Source organism: Equus caballus, chromosome 10 (genome assembly GCF_041296265.1).
Source record: "Equus caballus isolate H_3958 breed thoroughbred chromosome 10, TB-T2T, whole genome shotgun sequence".
NCBI classification, from domain to species: Eukaryota; Metazoa; Chordata; class Mammalia; order Perissodactyla; family Equidae; genus Equus; species Equus caballus.
The window spans coordinates 44,292,622-44,316,866 of record NC_091693.1 but is presented as its reverse complement, the minus strand read 5'-3'; the positions used below and the strand labels follow the sequence as shown (position 1 = coordinate 44,316,866).

At 34.4% G+C, this 24,245-nt stretch overlaps 1 protein-coding gene across 29 annotated transcripts in view; it reads right to left on the bottom strand.

Moving 5' to 3' along the window:
• Positions 1-24,245, bottom strand: part of DOP1A (DOP1 leucine zipper like protein A) — a 91,518-nt gene that overhangs the window by 38,917 nt on the left and 28,356 nt on the right. For 10 of the 29 annotated variants that reach the window (XM_070225194.1, XM_070225203.1, XM_023650721.2 and 7 more), the window contains 9 exons: positions 21,577-21,766; positions 17,776-17,874; positions 12,504-12,603; positions 11,636-11,745; positions 10,362-10,470; positions 9,025-9,145; positions 6,800-6,919; positions 4,931-5,045; positions 3,932-4,165 (listed from right to left, as the gene is read on the bottom strand). In XM_070225194.1, coding sequence (XP_070081295.1) covers positions 3,932-4,165; positions 4,931-5,045; positions 6,800-6,919; positions 9,025-9,145; positions 10,362-10,470; positions 11,636-11,745; positions 12,504-12,603; positions 17,776-17,874; positions 21,577-21,766 — 1,198 coding nt within the window. Of the gene's footprint in view, positions 1-3,931; positions 4,166-4,474; positions 4,505-4,930; positions 5,046-6,799; positions 6,920-9,024; positions 9,146-10,361; positions 10,471-11,635; positions 11,746-12,503; positions 12,604-17,775; positions 17,875-21,576; positions 21,767-24,245 lie in introns of all 29 variants that reach the window. The other 19 variants (XM_070225201.1, XM_023650718.2, XM_070225186.1 and 16 more) reach the window with 5 other exon arrangements.

The window sequence follows — 24,245 nt, the reverse complement described above, 5'->3', positions numbered from 1 at the left end:
TTTCTGTCTTCAATATATAAAGTACCACTTAGATGTTTGCTGTTAATCTTTCATGCTTTCACAGTTACTAAATCCACATAATATGCCAGACACTGTGTTAGGTAGTAGGAATAAAAGGAATAGTTTGCAATCTAGAGGAGAAGATAAGAGACAATTACAATATAAACAAAAAATGAACTAGCTACTGAAGTAGAGCTGGAATTGATTAACCATTCCCTCCCTATAATGACAGGATGAGTATAATCATCAAGCATATTTTCTGGCTTAGTTTAAGTAAACAAAAGTTGTATATATCATGCTTTTCTTGGGTGATTAGGCCAGAGCATAATTTGAATTTGACTAAGGTCATTAAAAAGAGATCTTATTGAAGATCACTGAAGATACACACCAACTTCTCTGCTGCTACAAAGCAAGGTCTCACCCAATGTTCCTTACTTTAGTGAATCATACACCATGCATCAAATCAGCAAGAGAGAAACCTAAGCAGTGATTCTTGTACCTTCTCCACTTCTCCTTCACACTTCCCCTCCATTCACTGCAGCAGGGTGGTTTTGGGTGCTGGCCATGAGTCAGCTAAGGCTTTGCCACTTACTAGCATGGCAAGTTATTTAACCTCTCCAAACTTCGGTTTCCTCATCTGTATAATTAAGATAATAATTCCTATATTTTACAGTTGTTATGAGGATGAATTAAGACAGTCTATATAAAGCACCTGACAGTTAACAAACAATAAGTGTTAGTGATCACTCATTACCCTTACCAATCCATTACTATGGCTAATTGATTTTTCCTCCTAAATCTATGGCTAAACCATACATTTCTCTCTGTCTTCACTCTCCCATCTTGTTAGCACATTACCACCACCTCTCACCTGCACTACTGCAGGTCTCCCCACATTCATTTTTGTCTCTCAGATCCGTACTCCACACTGCAGGCAAAATAATCTTTCTAATACACAAATCTGATTATGTCACTTTCCTCTTTCAAACCTTCAGTATCTTCCCAATGCTCCTAAGATAAGGAATAAAAGCCTTAGTACAGTGAAAAAGGCTCCGTAAGACCTGGCCCCTGCCTACCTCAACAGCCACACTCCCCCTCACTATCTGCATAGTGTTCCTTTCTGCCTAAGAGCCTTTGTGAACGCTCCTTCCTCTGTCAAGCGCTCTCTTCTTTCTGCCTCACTCCTACCCCAATTCCTGTAGGGCTTCACTCAAACAATCCTTCCTCAAGAAAGTCTTCCTGAGGCCCTAATCTAGGTTAGATCAGCCCATTTTCCACATTCCCACCACGCTACATTTTCCTTCATACATTTATCACAACTATAATTCAATGTGCAATTATTTGTTGAACGTGTGTCTCCCAACTTTCCAAAAGAAAGGGTTGAGAAGGGTAGGGAATACCTACTTCACCTCTGGATATCCAGTGCTTTATACAGAGTGGGTGCTGAATGAAGAGAGGTTGTTTTCTCTATTTCAAAGGTAAGAAAACTGAGGCTCAGGGAAGTTAAAAAAAAAAAAAATGTGCCCAAGGTTATAGCAAATAAGCTTAGTAGTTAGTAGAAGAGCTCAGATTAGGTGATTCTAAACTTCATGCTCATTTCACCATAGCATACCACTATATCTATAACAGTATGACAACTTTTCATATTATAATGTTAAAGTTTAGAGGCAGGTATCAGAATTGAACTTAATTATCAATTTTTCTCTTTTGAAAGGTTAATCATCTAAAATCTTAACACATTTTAAAAAGAAGTCTTACTTAAATGGTAAGATTGTCATTAGCTTAATACTATAAAGTTATTTCTGTATTGATCTTTTTTATATAAGGATCATAAAACAAGAGACAATATTATGTTACAATTCAAGCTATACATTCAGTTAAACTTGCATATATTTATAATATTTAGCTGTATTGTCTCTATTATATAACCATGTTTCAAATTATTTTATACTGAAATGTCTTTCTGAAAATAGAAAAGAATTACATATTTTGGACATTTGGGTATAGAGATCCAATATCCGATTTTACAAAAATGTACCAAGTGCACAGAGACAAAATTAGATTTATAATTTTTTAAGGAATCATTCCTTCACTTATACTTTCAGAAGAGGAATACAGAAAGTACCCTCAGATTTCAAATACGATCAGTTTTCACACACACATCTCAGAAAAGATAATACCATTGTGCTTCAGTGAAAAATAGGAAACAACAAATATGCCCTGGAACCATATAAGAAAACCCAAGGTGGAGGGGTAAGCATACTCTAAGGTTAATGAATCATTGTATTTTTTAAACAAGTATACTATTTAATTGTATTTCATTTAACATGAATGGATATTCCCATTTATCTTATCTGTAACCATCAATAAATGCCTCCACATGTTTTCAACATAGTAAATATGAACATATTTGAATATGCTATTGAGAGAAGGCTAAGATCCTTCCCTCACTCTCATTAATCTCACTCAAATAAAAACCAAAGCTTCAAAAGCAGTTAAGACGTGTTTTAGTTTTACTTTTAAAAAGATTCTAGAGGCATAAATTATGGAAAAACAACACAACAAAATGAATTTCCCAGCAATAGAATCATATCATACCAGAATAGCATAACAGAATCTCACATATAAATAATAAGCAGGTAGGAAGGAAATTAAGAGAGACTGGTTTTGCTTTATGTAGGATGATCCTGGGATATATTGAAACTGATTAAGGATCAGTAATGCTCATTTCATATATGAAAAGCAATATATTCAGAAGGATGAAGAAAAAAGTTTTAGGATTAATACTTGATGGGAAACGTTGTCTGAAATCATCCTGATAATATATTGTGCCTGGCTGAAAAAGATAAAAAAGCAACTGAAAAGAAGTTGGGGCAGCTATACAAATACAGGATTTCAGTAATGAATCTTATACACTAGAAATGTTTAAATCTTCATTTTAACACAGTGCCCCGTGTCTAAATTCAATGGAATTATATAATTCCATTGAATGTTTTCATTAATATTTGCTTAAAAATATTTTAGTATTATAAACCTGAAAGCTTTGAATATTGATTTTTCCATAGGTGTTTTATAGGTATTTAAGTATGTTACTAATGAGAGACATTAAAATTACCGTAACTCTATTCAACATCATACAGTAAGCATTAAGAATCTGGAAGACTGAGGAGAGTAAAAAGATTATGGATTTCAAGAAGCGCATGTCAAAAGTTTAGTGTATATATGAAAGGGACCAGTAAAGTTTAGATGACAAACCTGCTGTCCAATATGGTAGCTACTAGCCACATGTGGCTAGTGAGCACTTAGAAATCCGACAGAGGAACTAAATTTATTTCAATTAATTTTAATTAAAATTTAAAAATTGGTAACTTATTAGAAAACCTTTAAGTATATTTAGGACAACTTGGGTATGTGAATCTAATTTTTCAAACGTAAATTTTATGAAATTAAATACAGATCAAGTATTTCTGATAAAAATTTAGCGTTTGAATGAGGATGTGCTGTAAGTGTAAAATACAGAGCGGAATTTTGCAGACAGTACAAAAGAGAATGTAAAATATCTAATGTTTTTATATTACATCAATTTTAGATTGATTACATGTTGAAATGATAATAAGTTAGCTATATGGGGCTAAATAAAATATAATTCAAATTATTTTCACCTGTTTCTTTTTGCTTTTTTTAATGTGGCTACCAGAAAATTAAAAATTACGTATTTTGTTTGCGTTATATTTCTATTGGAATGCGCTGATACAGACAGTTAAACTACACCAGAGCCAAAAGCCTACAGGACGGTCTACTGCCACAACATTTGGATCTAGGAAAGACTCACTAATATTCAAATAGTTATGTATAAGTGATTTTACTCAGAAACTGTTTGGCTTTGAAGAAATATAACTAGTGTAATACCAAAATTAATAGTTCACATTACCTTTTTGTCTTCCCATTCTTTGACTGAGTTGTTCTGCCCACTTGGAAAGTGCAACACACCTCCTGTGCTGGCAGATAACAGTGGAGGTTGAACCTTGCTAAGGATCTTTGAGCAGAGCCTGAGTGAATCTGTGAGTTCAGACAAGTGCAATGTCTGGAGATGGCTTGTCAGGGCAGAAACCATCCTGAGCAGCAACTGGGGCAAGTGTTCTGTCTGGATTTCAATGTAAGTCTCCTGAAAATACAAAGGAAATGAGAAAAGCTTAAACAATGTATAATACAAAAGTTATGTTATTTTATTTACATTTAATCTATACAAAAAAGGAAATAATTTTACTCAACTATAATATTTTATATGTATCATGCTCTTAACATTGTATGGTCATTTTGTTATTAATGACATAAAACTTCTATTCCCAAATTCTCAATTTATGTACTTCAAAGCATATATTATAAAATAACCCCAGTTTTATCTGCTACATAACTGGAATTATAACAAACGTAAATGCAATCAGTTAAAAACAAAACAGGCTGAATGTCATACCTGACACAGCACCCTCATACTTCTAGTAGGCTTCAAAATGAGAAAGCAAAGAATTGAGAGAAAAGATAAGGGGAAAAGTTTCCAACAGTCTTAATTTAATAGAAAGAATCATTAATAAATACAAATGCAGCATTAGATCATTATACACTAAACATTTAAGATTTCAATAACATGCAATTATAAAGTATATTCCATATATTAGGTAAGACTTACATATACAACATGCAATTATAAAGTATATTCCATATATTAGGTAAGACTTGTATATGTAATATATATATATGTCAGAGGACAAAAAACACTTGGAAAATCTTATGAAAAAAAGCTATGCCAAAGGGAAAGAAAATCAATCTAATTTTAAAGACGAAATTTATTTGAAGATGAGGTTTGTCTCCAGCATGAAATATTTAAACTATGTTAGATTTCCTCAATAATTTTTTACCATGGTGATCTTACCAAAGAAACTATATCCAATAAAAAATCCACCAGCAGGCAGAAACTGGTCAGCTGTAACTCAGATGACTCGCTACTGTCTCCAGGCCCAATCTGAAGTCTGGCGTGCAGCGTCCTCCTAAAAGGACAAAGTCCACTTTAACAAGTATACTGTCAACTGAAATGAATACATGTGACAACATCATTGTCTTCTTAATGAGGGTCAAGTCAATACTGGGACACACAGGGTAATGTTCCCGATGAAGTACATTCCTTTCCTCCACGACCTACTGTAGCTCTACATGGAAAATTCCCAAAGCGAGATTTCTAAGCTTAACCTCTCCCTATAACTCCCAATCTGTACTTTAAGTGTCGTAGATAGGTCTCATTTGGGGGGACTGATTTCCCATTGCTCCCACTATAGATATCATTTCCTACTTAAAATGGATTATTTGCTGCTTGATTTCTAACCTCAGGGCCTTTGTTTATACAAATTTGTCCTCCTGGATTGCCATCCTCCCCAACCTCATTCTCTCATATCCAGAATGCATCCTTCCTTCAAGGTTTGAGATCAAATGTTACCTCTTCCAGGAAGCCTCTTCTGACCCAAGTAATAGGATCATTCCTCCAACAAATATTCACATGAAATCATATTAACCCTATGACCATACATTGCCCTACACTCTGAAGACACAAAGTTAAGTAAGACTATGATATAGTCCCCAACCAGCAAGAAATATCAAGCATATAGACAAATAAATGTAACAATGTGACCGTATAGGAGAAGATGATTCTAATGAGAGACTTGAGGGAGTCATGGAAGGTTAAGGAAAGGTGGGTGAACTCTGTTTAGGACCTTACCAGATGGGCAAGGCGAAGACTATTTCAGAAGAAATAGCACGAGTGAAGGCTCAGCAGCAGGAAAGTTAATCTGTGTTCAAGTAACAGTCCGAGTTGGCTAAAGAAGGATGGATGTGTGTCTCTCTGAATGTAGAAATGAGGGCTACGTAGCAAAAAGATACTCATAATTCTTATATATTCCTACCACATTTTAATCTTTCTATTAAGGAATTTATAACTTTTAATTTAATACTAGGAATACACATGTGCATGTCTTACTTGTTCTCACCATAAAGTCTCTGAAAATAGGGACTGTTTATATGCCTCACACAGTGCTTTTCAAATAGGTGCTCAGTATCTGCTGAGTGAGTAAGCAAGAACTTTCTAAATCGTTAAAAGATTAACATAGCACATCAGCATTTATATTTTTAAAAGACTCGTAATTCTGAGATTACAAACGCTTACTTTTTGACTACATGCTCCAGAGACTTGAGAGGTTAATTTCGTTCTGAAAGGATTTGGTCTGGAATCCAGATAGAGATTCCACTCAGGTTCACTAGTTTTCCTGGGTTTTCATAGCATTTTTTAAGCTTTATGTCCTAAGGGGTGAAGGGCTTTCATCACTCACCAGGAACAATATGGGCTGGTTTAATGGCTTTAAAAACACAAGAGTGACCAAGGGATTTCTTGTTATTCAAAGAGGAAATCATTTTGGGAAAGTGTGTTGAGTCAGCAGCCCAAAATTTGCTATTTTCTCTACAACAAAGAAAAACCGGCTTATTATAGGGAAAATCTTTTATCCATGCTGGTGACTGAATAACTCATCTCTAAACTCCTTTGCAATTCATATGAGATTATATGAGCAATGATTCCACATTCTAAAGTGACATGATAGAGCCAGATTATGACTATTAAATAATTAATAGTTGTCAGTAGTAGAAGGTATAAAAGAACATTCTTTTCCTTAGAGTCAAGAACTTAAAAAAACACATAAAAGGCAAAAGCTGGCTTTGGATGCTATTAAATTAAAATGAATGAAACAGTTTAACATACCTACAACACTCTTCAAACCAACGTGCAACGTAATCCCACATATAATAAGGCTCAAAGGAGTTAAAAAGAAGGTTGGCAGTTTTAATCAGCTCTGCTGTTTTCTTATTTTCCCTTAATTTACTAAAAAAGGAAAAGAAAAACAAAAACTAATAAATATTAACATTTATTTTTTTCAACTTTAAATGTGAGTGCAATGCTATTTAGGGCAGTATACATTCCTAAGTAGTTGCTAGAAAACTTGCTAGTGAGAAAAATGCAACAAATAATTTTTATCTACTGTCACTCTATTATTTTATGTGTAGTTATTTTTCAAATTTGAGTGTTCACAACTCAAATGTATGACCAAGATCAGAAATTAGCCCCACCTAAGAAAAAACAGCTGTGCTTCTGGCAAAAGAACAAATTCTTTTTGAACTATTTTGAGTGCCTGACTGTTCATGTGGCATTAAATTCTTTTGTTTCCCTTGCACATATAAACTGAGTAGTCATATGATTTTGACAGCCTTGACTGTGAAATAATTTTGTCTGATTTCCTGTGCTCTTCAGGATTTGCTTAAGAAAGGTTAAGTTTATTTTGGTGAGTTTCAATCAAATTATTCTTAGCCTGAAAACCAAAAACAACAAAAAGAGCTAACACTATAAATAGCCATTATTATTGAAGTTCCATCAGGGAAAAATAACTTTATTATTTCAAGTGGGAATCCTTTAGCCTATTAACTACCCACCTATCTACCATCTCCTGCCATCTTTCCTAACAATTAAAAACACTGGTTCTAGGGCCAGCACTGGTGGCCTAGTGGTTAAGTTCAGCATGCTCTGCTTTGGCAGCCTAGGTTGTTCCCAGGTGTGGACCTACACTGCTCTGTTAGTAGCCATGCTGTGCTGGTGGCCCACATGCTAAAAAATGGAGGAAGACTGCCACAGATGTTAGCTCAGGGTGAATCTTCCTCAGCGAAATAAAAAAAAAAACCCACTTGTTTTTAAAAATAATGTGGTACTGTCAATGCAATAGCAAGTTAGAGCACAAGAGACTAATTAAATACCTCTACGAGGCAATATAAATTATCAGGCAGAGTACAGAATGAAATAGAGTATCAGGTTAGTCACTATTAACTCCTCAAACAAAAATTACAGGGGACCATATTTATCAGAAATCAAAAACAGTCTTAAGGGGATGGCCTGATGTCGTAGTGGTTAAGTTCGTGTGCTCCACCTTGGTAGCCTGGTGTTCATGGGTTTGGATTCCTGGAGCAGACCTACATACTGCTCATCAAGCCATGCTGTGGCAGCATCCCACATACATAATAGAGGAAGATTGGCACAGATGTTAGTTCAGCAACAATCTTCCTCAGGAAAAAAGAGAGAGATTAGCAACAGATGTTAGCCAAGGGCTGACCTTCCTCACCAAAAAAACAAAAACGTATCTTAAAATATTTTAATATATAAAAGTACATTTTCTCCAAAGTCTCACCAAAGAGACACTAATGAAAAGCAAGCTATATAAAAGAAATTGTAGTGTTGGAACCTTTGTCATATTATGACAGATAAGACTGGAAAAGAGGTGGGCTGCTTAAAATAGAGAAGAAATGAAAAATTACGACTTGGTCAACATGTATCTTATTGCTGCCTTAGAGAATAGGATATGCTAATTTTATATGACTTGTCCCAGGCATTCAAAAAGTATATATATTTATATATATCTGAGAGAAGAAATAACCATAATTTGAAAAAAAATTTCTTCAAAAAACACTCGGTGCCCTTTGATTCACTTAACTCTGCGTTCAAGTCTTTTTCCATGATTTGGTTGCCTGAGTGTCAAGTCATGAAGAGGCACTACCCCATGCAAACAACCAAGCCTAGTTACCAAGCAAGGTACAACTCCCATTAACTGACAAGGTGTAGTTAATCTCTTGTGAGTTTGGTGGGTGTGAATAAACTCGCTGGAATCTATATTTTTACACTAACTGCTAAAATCTCGTTTTTGAAACTGGTGAGACTGAGAACCAACCCTGGGCTGTGGTGGTTCTACCATACAGCAGTCATGCTGTAAATGCCTGTTTGAAAGATCAGTGCAATCAATGATGAGAGCTCATATTACCAAAATACAGTGATATTTTAAATCAGTTTACTCCTTCAGAACACAAACTTCATAGAGTAGTGTCCACTTTATGAATGTTAATAAATGAGGACACCTTTGCGACGGGCTTAATTTTTTGGTAATCCACCTGCTTAGCTGAGCATGATCCTTGCTGAAGGCTGGTTCCATCTGAAGGTCCAATTCTGCTTTACATTGAGAATATAATGTTCTAAACACTTCGATTAGGACATCTTCTAGAATTACAGGTCCTAAAATTAATATACACATTGAAGATAATAATTAGCACTGACAAATCATGATTATCTGAAAATCAGCCCAATTACAGAATGCTTTAAAACAAGTATTTTTTAAAAAGTGTTTTTTTTTCCTGAAGCTAACCTTCACATTTTGACAAGCTAACAGTAAATAACTGAACAAAAGTTTATTTAACTATAGGTTGACATACTAGAAATTACAAAATCAGAGAAATTGGTTTTGCCAGTTCATAGCTCTTTCACCTTGGAGAAGATATTTGACTTCTTTGAGCTTCAGTTTCCTCATCTAGAAGGAGGATAGTAATAAACTTACAGGACTGTTGTCAGGGTTAGGAAGAGTACTTGTAAGGTGGGTAGCATAGCTCCCAGGATATATGAGCATTCAACAAATGCTACCAATATTATTACTACTGTTAATTTAAATACAGAAATGCACGAGGCTAACCTTTATTACTGTTTTTTATTAAATTATTTATTAAACTTTATTTTCTGTTTATTGCTGTAATAGATGCCAACCTCCTTCAAAAAGTGCCTGAGCTTCATTTATTATCACATAATAGCTAAAATAAATTCTCAAAGCCATTGATACAACTCAAGTTATTTTTATATTTAAAATTTTTCATATTTAAGAGTTGGTGAGACAAGCATATTTGCTAAAACATCTGCATATAATTTAATAAAATTATATACTTTATTATTTTACTGTTGCTAATATTTATGGTTTTTCTTAATTTCTGTCCCAGGTGCCATAACTAACTTCCCACTAGGTCTAATATATAAGAAATATACAATGAAGAAAGGGAAAACATACAAAACAAATGGGATATGGGGAAGGAAGCTGAGGGATATAAGCCAAATATTTTGCTCAAGTCCTTGAATTCTGTGAAACTATAAGATAGCCCTGACAGATCACAAATGTTTCAATTTTAGTAACTTAGTCAGGATTAAGAAGAGTTTAGATAGTATCTTTAAAATGACTCCTCTGCTACAAACACAGTACAGGGTAGATATATGACAACATACCAGTTGGATGTACATCTGTATTTTCTTAATATCCTAGAGTCATTTTTAGGTAAGAAATCATTGAAAACATGTACTTAAAGGCCTCAAAATATAGCAATTTTTCTAAGTAATGACTTTGTTTTATTTTTATCATGAAACAATACAAAACAACCACATATGACCTTATGCTCTAGGAAGTATATATTACCTAGCTCAGGTTTGTCCAGTAAACTGATTAAAATACGAAAAGGTTTTAGATCCTGCATTAAAGTGCTCTCTTCTCCAAATCCATTCACTTGTAAGATCCCCACCATTGCCTTTAAAAAAGAAAAAGTACACTAGTCATTTAAATAAACAAATTCAAAGATTTTTTTCTAAAAGAAATATTTTTAAATACAACCATATGTAATGGAGATTTACATTCCCCACTGCTTTTCTGAAGCTCTTTCACTGAAGTTGGCTTTTTCCCTCTGCTAGGGGGAAAAAAATTATACTCATTCGTCTTGAGAGAAGGAAAAATGCTTACATTTTCTCTAGAAAAAAAGTGGAAAAGTTAAAGAAAATCTAGAAAAACAAATTCATGAGTTATTTGTTTACCCAAAAGATAAAAATATTTCTAAGCAGAACATCCATATGCCCCAAACTATGCCACTTCATGGTAATATCTGCTAGTATACAATTATTTCCCCATTAGTGACTCAAAACTAACTACATTCTTGTAATCTGACTCATTTTAAAATGCTTCACATACTACGTATTTTCTCAGATTATTTTCAGATATCTTCAACAAATATAATTGAAGTAAAAATAATATGACATAAACCTATAGATCATTTTAACATTTCCATTACAATAGTAGTTTTATCACATTTAGATTCTTGTTGCAACCCACATTTCCCTGGGAGGAAATAACATAGGTCCTGGCTTGTTTTTGGAAAAGCTCCAACTTTCATAGGGCAGACAGGTGAGAAGCTGCAACTATGTTTTTTTTTTTTTTTTTTTTTAAAGATTTTATTTTTTCCTTTTTCTCCCCAAAGCCCCCCGGTACACAGTTGTATATTCTTCGATGTGGGTCCTTCTAGTTGTGGCATGTGGGACGCTGCCTCAGCGTGGTTTGATGAGCAGTGTCATGTCCGCGCCCAGGATTCGAACCAACGAAACACTGGGCCGCCTGCAGCGGAGCGCGCGAACTTAACCGCTCGGCCACGGGGCCAGCCCCAGCAACTATGTTTTAATAAAGTCATGAAAACAAAGTAAAAAAAGAAGTCTCTGGACTTACAGAGAAGTGATTCTAGCTTATGCTTATTTGCTTTACAGTAGTCATTTGCTTGTTATAGTCATTCTTAGCAAGTTTGTGAGTCGTGTCTCTACCCCTTCAACTGTGAATCAATTCAATTAAGGCAGGACCTTGTCTTAACACTTGTTGAGTAACTCTAGTGGTCAGGGAGTTAACCAAAAAAATAAAATGAAAGTATTCATTACCTGAACCAACAATTCTTTTGAAAACGTAGTGAAATAGTAAGTGGCATGTTCTTCAGGGTTACTGTGTCTTGTGCTTCTGGGTCCTACGATAGCACCGTTGTTATCAAAACCTCCATGAAAACAAATTACAAAATAAATTAAAATGGAATTCCCAAAACTGTTGTTTACTAAATACCAAAACAGCAAATATCTCAAAAGCAGCACTAAACACTTACCAATTAGTAGCCCAATCAATGTCAGCAAGAGAGATCATTTTAGATAGTTTAATAAAGGGAAACCAATTCAATATGTAAGTGAGTATCATAGTATTCTTCCAGAATTATCTTTTTTTTTTTCAATCTTATGAACAGTGAAATAAATGAAGATTCAGAAAATCCAAGGTAAGTTACATTGTCCACTCTCACTCCAGGTGGTGAGGAGTTGTGAAGACAGGCCAAACACTCACAAAAAGCATGGAAGAACAAAGTGTACACAATGTTTTACTGCCTGAGTGGGAGACTGGAACCACGTGTGGGACAGTAACACTAGTCTGATTCCTTTGATGACTTCCAAGTTTTAGAAATTATTTCATTATTTTATTAATTTATCCTTCTTTGTTTACATACTTACAGAATAACCACCTCAATTTATAAGGGGGGGAGGAAATCTTGTCAAAGGGAACATGACCCATGGATTAAAATAGCTTCTTTGACTAAGAAGTTTATTAAATTTCTTCATGCAATATACAATACTGTTTCTATTTTTATTGTCCATTTAAGCAAAGTTTTAGTTTCTTCATTTAGGACATACACACAACCTGATAATATTTAAGTATGGCAAATTCCTCTCCATCTTTTCCCAGCTAAGACCAACCACATCCAACACCTACCAAGAAGCCATGCATAAAGTCTTCGGTTCAGGGACATGTCCCTCCTCAGCACTACATGAAGGGCTGCTGACAGGATCCTGATCATGTCTGGTCGAGTGGCCTGGGAAAGTTAGGGATGTGGTTGTAGTCAGTCACATATAAAACAGTATGTCTTTCTTTCTCTTTAAAAAAATAGTACCTTGCAATACATTCAGAACTTTAGGACTTATCAGGTACTCTCAAATAACATTATCTTATTTGATCTTTCAAACATAAGAATTACTTCCGCTTTATATATTAGGAAACATTAAAAAAGTTGAGTAACGGAGCTATTTACTTGTGTAGTTGAAACATAACTGAATTATTTTAACCTCCAGTTCAAAGTTCTTCATCCTATCCAATATTAGCAAAATCTGACACAAAACAAAGGAAATGGAGCAAGATGGGACAAATACAAGGAAATCATATGCCTTTAGTCTTTCACATTCACAGTGTTGTCAACTTGACTACAAACTCTTTAGACGTTTGCTATCTTCATAAATTTTTTAAAGAACAAGAAATGAAAGACTTGGAATTTATCTTGAAGTATTTCAAACATATAGAAAAATATAGAAAACAATAAATGCTTTTGTACTCATCAGTCAGCTTTAACAAATTTTAACATTTTGTTCATTTTACTCCAGATCTTTTAAAGAGAAATAATTCATTTTTTATTTACATCTTTCTTAACAGCCTTAAGTAGGAGTTCAAAAAATGATTTTCTAAAGCAGATCTGGTTTTAGCTATCAGAGGTAAAGTTAAAAGAACAGTAAAAGGAAGGCAGCTAATTAAATCGCTGTTAGTTTTAAGATTATTAGACAATCACTTTAGAATAGGATCTTGGAATCTGAGCATTAGAAAGTAATGTGGAAATCAACTAGTCTAACAACCCTTCTAGAACAAAAGACCAGAGCTTCACAGGGCCTAAACGTGTAGCTGAATTCCAAAGCCTGGTTAGTGCCCCAGCTGGACAGAGAACTGATCTCTCCTTAACCATAGACTAGTGAACTTCTTATTTCACCATGCCTTTTGACAGTAGTAGAAAGGGATACACCCAGCTTATTTGTTTGAAAGGAATCTTAGAGCAACAACTGAGATGTCATAGAACACAGATCATCAGAAGTCAACAAATTACAGTCACTCATCTGAACATAGATGTCTTCTATTACTCTCAGCAATTCTCAAAGTGTGGTCCCCAGACTCCTAAGGATCTCACACCCCTTCATGAAGGCCATATGGTTAAGAACCATATTCATAACAATACCAAGATGTTATTTGCCTTTTCTGCTTTGTTAACATTTGCTCTGATCATGTGATAGTGGGTAAAACTGCTGGCATCTCAGCAAGAAATGAAGCAGTACAGCAACGGCATCCACTGTACTTGTAGTCACTGTATCTTTTACTGCTATGTACTTGCAGTCAAATCAAGAAGAAAAAACAAAGCCAGGGGCGGCCAAGTGGTTAAGTTTGTGTGCTCCGCTTCTGCAGCCCAGGGTTTTGCTGGTTCGGATACTGGGCGTGAACGTGGCACCCCCCTCATTAGGCCGTATTGAGGTGGCATCCCACATGCCACAACTAGAAGGACCCACAACTAAAGTATACAACTATGTACTGGGGGGATTTGGGGAGACAAAGCAAAAAAAAAAAAAAAAGCCAGTTTCACTTAAGAATGTTCTTGATGAAACAGCAAAAACTTATTTTATTAAATATTGACCCTTTAGTACATGTCTTTTAACATTCTGTGTAATAAAATAGGAAGTACACATAAAGCACTTCTGATGTGTACTGAAGGATGATAGACATCTCAAAGAAAGGCACTTAAGTGACTCTGAATTGTGAGCTGAGCTACCAGCTTTTTTCCAGACTTTTTTTAGGTAAAAGTCTATCACTTTTACCTAAAAGCATGACTGACACAAACTGTGATTATTCAGGCTTGGGCATGGGGCAGACATTTTCTAAAAAATAAATAGTCAGCCTGTCACTTCAAGGAAAACAATATTCATTGTTACAAATAAAATTTGAGTTTCCAAGAAAATTAGAATTTTGGAAAATTTGTATTTGCCTTGAAATTGTATTGTGTTGAACTGAATTGGCTTGAAAGCCTCCTAACGCCTAAAAAAGTTTACTGATGAGATCAGTGGTGACAGTAATGAATGTGATAGTTTGTTATTCTATAATGAAATGTGTTAACATTTGGAAGATCTGCATGTCAGTAAACCAACATTTTCCAAATAACCAATCACGATGTTACAAAAGCATGTATAGGTAAAAAGACCCATTCACAGTGCAAGACAGACCAGCAGATTTCAATAAAACAGAATACAAAAAGTTCACTGATATGGTTTTAGATTCCATATTGCAACTAATTTTGTAAAACTACAACTTTGTCGAGTTTTGGTGTAGTATCAAAGAAGAATGTGCTATTTTGACAGAAGGACTATTGAAATACTCCTTTTTTATCCAACTTACATATCAGTGTGAGATCAGATTTTCTTCACATACTTCAAACAAAAGAAAAAAATCACAACAGATTGAATGCAGAAGTGGATATGAGCATTTTATTCTATTAGGCCAGACATTAAAGAGATTTGCAAAAATACAAAGCACTGCTACTCTACTCATTAACTTTTTTTAATGCGTTGGAAAATAGTTGCTTTCATGAGATGTTATTTATATGAATGCAGTAACTTTGTTATTGTTATTTTTAAATGAATTAGTAAATACTGAAAAATTTCTCAGTTTCAATTTCTAATATGATAAATATAGATGGATCCAACCTACATAAACAAAAGTTTTTTTGGATCCTCAATATATTTGTTTTTTTAAAGATTAGCACGAGCTAACATCTGTTGCCAATGTTTTTTTTTTCTTCTTCTCCCCAAAGTCTTCTAGTACATAGCTGTATATTCTAGTTGTAGGTCCCTCTGGTTCTACTATGTGGGATGCCACCTCAACATGGCTTGATGAGCTGTGTCACGTCCACTCCCAGAATCTGAACCCACAAAAGCCTGGGCCGCTGAAGAGGAGTGCATGGACTTAACCACTCGGCCAGGAGGCGGCCCCTGGATCCTCAATATTTTTAAAGAGTGCAATGAGATACTGACACTAGAGAATGTAACAACTGCTGAGCTAGCTATTCAACATCAGATATGCAGATTATAGATACTGTCACAAAATTTTAAAAAGTACAAATGTCTCCCAATCTTATTTTGAGAGAAAAACTGCTCTTAAGAAAGTAAGAAGTGACTTCTTGATTCCTACTGACATCACCACATATTTCTAATATAGAAAAAAATTCTATTATCATTTCAAAGGTGTTAGTACTAGAGATTACTCAAGATTAGGGTCAGCTTTCCATGAAATAAATAAAGAGTCTAACAACTCCTTAAGTGCTGAAGCTCCTAACAGCAATCACTCTTTTGGGATACGGTAATGAAGGCTCTCAAGTGACAATTACCATGAATACTTGCTGAGTGTCTATTATAGGCAAGACATAGAAAGACGGAAAGCGGGGCACAAAGATGACTTTGTCATGACCCTTATTCTCAGGTAATCTAATGATTTGGTACAGTAACGGAGGGAAGAGTGTTAGAATTGAGCCTGGACAGGGTATGTGCTTCAAAAACACTTTCAAAATAGCTACTATTTTCATATTGTAAATTACAGAAGGTAAGGCTGGAGAAAATCTTCTTGGTAGGGATACAGATGTGGTGAAGTGAAAAAGTACTGAAGGAAGCTCAGCTGAAAAAAGGTTGAGAAACACTGGCCTAGTGAGATTGCAAATGAAGTTCTTTCCAATTTAAGTCTACCATGACTTAATTCCTCAGACCTTGCTGAGTCATCTATCAGTGTACTGAAAAACTAATAATGTTGAATGTTTGCAAGAGAAAAAATAATGGAAAAGTTTAGGAGTAAAGAACAATAATTTTTTTCAGTAAAGGGCCATATAATAAGTATTTTAGGTTTTTGAGCCACATACATTTCTTTGGTCTATTCTTTGCTTTCTTTTATGAGCCTTTAAAAAAGTAAAATCATTTCTATCTCGTGGGCTCTTTGCTCACCTCTATACTAGTAAGTTTAGATTACATTGAGATGTCTTGGTGGACATTTCTGTGAAAAGCCAGAGGCAGAATAAGGGCCTCTGGTTTAAAGATAAAAAGTCTCAAAATAGAAACTGGGGGTGGTTTATGTCCCAATTAGGGACAGTATAGGCAATGAAGTGTAAAATTCTTCAATGATTAATAATTCAATTTCAAATGGAATAAAGTAATAAAGAAAGATTTGAGTAGTGCTGATCATAATGAAAATTCACTAGTTATCTACTAACCACAGGTCTTGTAGAAACCAATAATAGTCTGTTCTACTACTTTTTATTTTTATTTTTTGCTGAGGAAGATTTGCCTTGCGCTAACATCTGTGGCCAATCTTTCCCTATTTTGTATGTGAGTCACCACCACAGCATGGCAGACGAGTGATATAGGTCTGTGCCTGGGGTCTGAATCTATCAACCCAGGCCACTGAAGCAGAGTGTGCAAACTTAACCACTAGGCCACAGGGCTGGGCCCTCTGCTAATAACTTTTAAGAAATAAACTTACTTTTCCAAAGTAAAAATTCTCTATACCTTATTACTTTTGTTAGGCATATAGTTCCACCATTCTGAATGCTTACATACTAAGTGTTGCTCTAAATCACTCCTCCTTAAGGTTTAGAACTCAGAAGGATTTGAATGATTTCTTGAAAAATGAGGACAGTGATTAAGTTCCAGCAACGAAATGCTTCATTTGTGATTTGTTAAATTAGTTGCTCTCATTTGTAACAAAAGCACTAGACAAACTCACAGTGACTAAATATTTGGCTTTCAAATTACAGCCAATTCTGCTAAGGGTCTGAAATACATCCTGAAATGACCAAACCAAGAAAAGATAACATAAGGACAGAGATAACAGCTGGGTAGAAGGCCTAGGTCTCAGAATCTTGGCTCACCCAGAATTAGCAATGAGTACTACCTCTTGCCTTTTACACATTAGAACATTTTTTTTAAAGGTATGAAATAATGTATTTCAATTTCCACATCTTATCCAAATCAATAAGTCTTTTTTCTTCAAAATTTTTACAAGGTCCACTCATTAAAAAGGAACTTGTTTTCTATGTACGTACTGGTTTATAAAAGAATCCAAATTAAAAATAACTACACATCATGAATCTGTATTTTCCAAAGAATGCCTTATATTAATATCAGCATTAATGTTTTACCTGACTCATGTGGAATGGAAAACAGAAGAGTATGAGGTCCAGCGTGCTTCTCTGTACAAGTACACTTGAGTCCTGCACTGATGTACTTACTGCTTCTACCTGAAATAAGAAAGTTTTTAATACCCATAGTCTATTACACTGGGAACTATTTACCATGAAAATGTAAAAACTCTTCATTTTCTCCTATAAATAAAAATACGCTTCTCAGCATCTTACCAATAATTAAATGTATTTAGATTATTTTGAATAGGTAAATATATTATGATAGTTTAAAAATTAAGGAGCACAAAAGAATATACAGCAAAAAGGTTCCCTCCTATCGGCCTCCCAACCACCCAATTTCCTTTTTGCAAGCAATCAGTACTACTATTGATATTTTCTGCAAATGTAAGTAAATAAAAACACATGTGTATATCCCAAACTCTGCCTTTTTAACAATATATTTCGGAGATCTTTTCTTATCACTACATAAAGAGTTTCACTATTTTTTTATGGTCAAAGTAGTACTTTATTTCATAACTAAACCCTAATTTATTTAACAATGCTCCTATGGACGGACATTTATACCATTTGTAAATATTAATATTGTAAACAAGGCTGCAATATACTTATGTAATGTACAAGTACCTCTGTAGAATAAATTCCTCAAAGGAGAACGGCCAGGGCTTAAGGTATCTGCAGTTGCATTCTAATAGTGTAATGCTTTCTATTAAGGTTATATATATATTCATATTCTGATCAGCTATGTGTGACAATTTCTGTTTTTCCACGTTTACCCATGTATGTTTTATTTTTGCCAATATGCTATATGAAAACTGGTATCTTGGTGTGTTTTAAATGTTTATTTCTCTTATTATAAATAATGTTGAGGGGCCGGCTCCATGGCTGAGTGGTTAAATTCACGTGCTCCGCTGTGGCGGCCCAGGGTTCAGATCCTGGGCGCGGACATGGCACTGCTCGTCAGGCCACGTTGAGGAGGTGTCTCACATCCCACAACTAGAAGGATCTGCAACTAAGGTATACAACTATGTACGGGGGGGTTTGGGGAGATAAAGCAGAAACAAACAAAAAAAGATTGGCAACAGTTGTTAGCCCAGGTGCCAATCTTAAAAAATAAATAAATAAATAAATAATGTTGAGTACCTTTTCATGTGTTTGTATTATTTTTATTTCCTTTAGGTTAACTATTTGTTCAAATTCATTTTCCTAATTGATCGTTAGTATTTATTTATTTATAGTAGTTCTTTGAATATTAGGAAGATTAGTCCTTTGTGATGTATTGCAAATAGTTTTCCAATTATGGCAGTTGTTTTTTAAAGAAATAAAAAAAATGACTTGTTTAATGCTTCCATGAAGTCCTTAAAAGGAAATATAATAATCCATTTAAAAATCTGCATAAAAATAATATAGCCATTTGGGAAATAGTTTGGCAGTTTCTTTTAAACTTAAACATACATTAGAAGAAAATGTTGTATTAAATCTTTGTTGCCTTGGATTACACACAATTTCTTAGATAGTATCTAATACCAAAAGCAAAAAAAGAAAAGAAAAAACAGACTAATTGGACTTAACCAAAATTAAATCTTCTGTGCTTCAAAGGACATTATCAAGAGAGTGAGAAAATCCACTGAACAGAAGAAAATATTTTCAAATTATACATATGAGTTTAATATCCAAAATATATAAAGAACTCTACAACAAAAAGAGAAATAGTTCAATTTAAATAATGGGCAAAGAACATGAATAAATATTTCTCCAAAGAAGATATAAAAATGGCAAATAACCACAAAAAAAAATGCTCAATATCATTAGTCATTAGGGAAATGCAAATCAAAATACAGTAAGATAACACTTCACATCTACTAGCATGGCTATAATAAAAAAGACAGACAATAACAAGTGTTGACAAGGATGTGGAGAAATGGGAACCCTCATATATTGCTGGTGGAAATATAAATTTGTACAATCACTTTGGAAAACAGTGTGCCAGTTCCTCATAATGTTAAACATAGAGTTACCACCATATGACCCAGCAACTCCACTACTAGGTATATACCCTAAAGAAATGAAAACATATGTCTACACAAAAATTTATACATGAATGTTCACAGAACATTAATCATAACAGCCAAAAAGTAGAACTAATTCAAAACTCCACCAACTGACGAATAAATAAAATGTGGTATACAATGGAATATTACTCAGCAATGAAAAGGAATAAAGTAATGATACATGCTTCAATGTAGATGAATCTTGAAAACATTATGATAAGTGAAAGAAGCCATTCATGAGAGATTACATACTGTATAATTCTGTTTATATGAAATGTCTAGAATAGGCAAATTTATAGAAACAGAAAGTAGATTAGTGGTTCCCAGGGGCAGGAGTGAAGGGGAAATGTGGTGTGATGAATGGGCATGAGGTTTCTTTTTGGGAGGAAGAGAATGTTCTGGAATCACATAGTAGTAATAGTTGCACAACTTGGTGAATATATAAAAGCCATTGAACCGCACAATTCAAAAGGGTAAATTTTATGGTACGTGAGTTATATCTCAATAAAATTGTTATTAAAAAAAGTTAAAAATACATTTACCATGTGAACCAGGAATCCCATTCCTAGGTATTTTCCCAAGAAATAAAAACATATGTTTAGACAAAAAGCTCTATGCAAATGTTTATAGGAGATTTATTCATAACTGTCCAAAACTGGAAACAACTCAAATGTCTATTAATCAGTAAACGAATAAACAAACTATAGTACCCTCATATAATACCACAGAGAAAGATAAAGGAACAAACTACTGATATATGCAAAAACATGGATGCATCTTAAAAGTGTTATACAAAGTGAAAGTAACCAGAATACGTGGCTCATACTATATGATTCCATTTATGTAACATTCTGGAAAAAGCACCACTATAGGAACAGAAAACAGAGCAGTGTTTGCAAGGGCCTGGCAGTGCAGGGCAAGGGGAGTGACTACAAAGAGGCCGGAAAGAACTTTCTGGGGTGATGTAAACGTTCTATATCTTGATTATGGCATTGGTTACATAACTGCATGGGTTTGTCAAAATTCATACAACTGTATGCATAAGATGAGTTAATTTCAGTGTATGTTAATTACACTTTAATAAATATAACCAAAAATCTGCACAAAAATCTCAGTCATTTCATAATCATACAGGGAAAAAGTAAAGGATGATTAATCAAAATTTTTTTTAAACTTTTCAAAATGACCCGAGGTTTTTTTTTTAATCCTTGCTCATTTTAAGAGTACAACACTCTATGGAGATAAAAGGTTTCCTTCTGTTCTTAATCTTGAAATTAAAAAGCAGCAAGCAATCAATGTGATTTTTTTCTCTTCTGTTTCCCTGCTTTAGTACTACGTCCTCTTACACGAATACTACACAGATTCCGGCTATCACGTTGTCTAAAATCCATCTTTCCTACAAAGAAAGCTATGATCACGGAGAAGGTCCACTTAGGAGAAATAAAACGTGCGTAGCTAAGTTAACAGTAGTCTGATCAGTCAGCAAGACAGTAATAAAGACCATTTATTTGCTTGAGTAACAGGTAATGGACATAACATATAAATAATTCAATTTCCATGAAAAAATTTTTTTGAAGTTTTTAAAAAGAACAATTACTGATTATTTTGGGCTTTAAGTTTCCTTGATGAAAAACGTAAGCTCCATGAAAATAGGAACTTTGTTCATGGCATGATTCTCAGTATCTGTCTGGAATAGTGTGCCCGGCTCTAAATAAGCATTTGTTAAATGAGCAACCATATGTAGACCTACCATTAGCTCAATATCACTGCCAATTATATAAAGCTGATCTTCCATGGAAAGCTTCCTGTTCAAATGGGCGAGAACATAGGTGATTCCAGGTAAACGCACGGCAGGACTGGTGAGAAGACTGCCCCAGAGGGCACTGTAGAACGCTGACTGGTCCACTGCAGCGGCAACCTTTTCCAACAATGTGTTTGTTCTGAGGCACAAAAAAAAAGCTGTTTAAGAAGGTGTTAAAAACAAATCATTATTCTCTTCTAGAATGTATGGAGGCATCCATGCTGTAGAGATACGCTCTGCCCTGGAGAAGAGTGTGTTAGACTGGAAGCAGGACAGACTTTAGAATCAGAGGACTGGATTTAAGTCCTGGCTCCACCATGTACTAGTTGTGTACTTTGGGGAAATCACTTAATCTTGCTTCACTTCAGTTTCCTCAGCTGTAAAATAAAGATAACAAACACACCACAAGTCCTATGTACCTCAGTGGGCTGTTAAACACTATATACATTTTAGTTAATAGCAATCCTATAGCAGAACATATCTTCTGTGGATTTTCTACAAAATCTTAAAGGACATTTCCAAATGTTTCCTTCTCTTTGAAATCATACTAGATAATTCACAACAACTTTAATGAATTAGACCTATGATAAAATCAAGGATGCATTACTGCTTTATTAAGGATTACATTTAAAGATTAATTACCTTTAATTTCTTTTAGCAGAAGATAAACAATTTAATAGATAAAAATATATTACACTGTAGTACAGCAGACTCAGGATCAAGAGAATCTGATAAATTCTAGTGTTTACTTGCTATGTGATTTAATACTAACAGTATAATCCCTTCTGGCCTCAATTTATCTATGCATTAAAAGAAGAACATGTTTACAAATCCTTTCTAAATACAACTTGTGTGGAATAACTGGCAAACATAATACTATGATCTGAATACTTGTGTCCCCCCCAAATTCAGATGTTAAAACCTTAATCCCCAAAGGTGGTGACATTAGGAGGTAGAGCCTTTTGGAGGTGCTTAAGTCATGAGGGTGGAGCCCTCACGAATGAGATTAGTGTTCTATTAGTGTCCTTATGAAAGAAACCCCTCAGAGCTCCACAGCCCCTTCCACTAAGTGAAGGCACAGGGAGAAGGCTCTAGTTATGAACCAGGAAGAGGGCTCTCAACAGAACACGACCATGCTGGTGCCTTGCTCTTGGCTTTCCAGCCTCCAGAACTGTGAGAAATAAGTTTTTGTTGTTTATAAGCTACCCAGTCTGATATTTTGTTATAGAAACTCAAACAAAGACAAATCACTGTCATAAAGATCATTATTTATTTCTATGTTAAATTTTTTTGCTTTTCATAATAAACATGCCTTGATTCACCAAGTATTTTTTTCTGCTAGGAAAGAGTTTCCCTGAGCCATCATCTGTTGCCAATCTTCGTCTTTTTTTTCATCCTCCCCAAAGTCCTACTACACAGTTGTATATTCCAGTTGTAAGTCCTTCTAGTTCTCCTATGTAAGCCATCACCGTAGCATGGCTACTGACAGACAAGCAGTGTGGTTCTGCTCCCAGGAACCAAACCTGGGCCACTGAAGCAGAGCATGCTGAACTTTAACCACTAGGCCAACATGGCTGACTCTTTAAATTTTTAATTGTAACTAGTACAGTTATAAAGTGGTACTGATTCTATGCTTCCCTTAGGGGAGTTAATGTAACAATTTAAAACAAAACTGATTTATAAATTAAATAAAATAATTTCACATTATGTTTCTAAAGTGTAAGCAAATAAGTAAAAATGTTAAATCAACTTATCAGCTTTGAGGACAAAATTATTTTTTCTCAAAATTGCATATAAGGGTAATCCAATATTTTCAGGTTTAGATCCTTACTGCATTGTGGGAACAGATGAAACACAATAAAGTAGTGTAGCTGATCAATGTATAAGAATAAATTATTTAAATTTAAATAATTAAGTCTACTTAAAAAGAATAAGTTTGACATTTGCTATTTTTGCCACCTCAACTAAAATTACCAAATTTCCTTTTTGGTAAGAATATCAGTTGATACTAAAGATACTTAAAAAATGCCATCATGCATTGTCTACAACTATTAATTTCCAAAGAAATAATAATAGACTCCAAAATAGATGAAATAATTTTCTTTAAAAAGTTAAAATATCAAGAGTATCATGCCAACAGCCAGTGAAACAGCTCTGCACTTGGTGCTAGGCTACTTTCCACCATTAACAATCTAAAAACAGTCGGCACAAGGCCCAATTTCCTAACTTTTTAATTAATATAAATGTCCTATCTATAGTATTATTATTTTAAATCATGGGTGACAATTTTTTGAGTGACTTATATGTGCTGGGCAGTGGACTAAGTGATTTCATTACAATAACACAAGGAAATAGGTATTATGTTTGTTTTATAGATGAGGAAACTGAAAAAAGTTCAGAAATATTAAAAAAGCTTTCCTAAGCTAATACATTGTAGGATATGAACTCAATCCATCTACCTCCCAAGTCTGTGCTCTTATTATCTAGCTGTATTTTCAGAGTGAGACATAGACAGCATAAGCTGCAACAATTTTTTTGCTACAGAAATCTTCAGGTGATATAATGAAGTGTCTAGAATATTAATTTTTGTAAGGTTACAACATTACTGATCTAAGAAT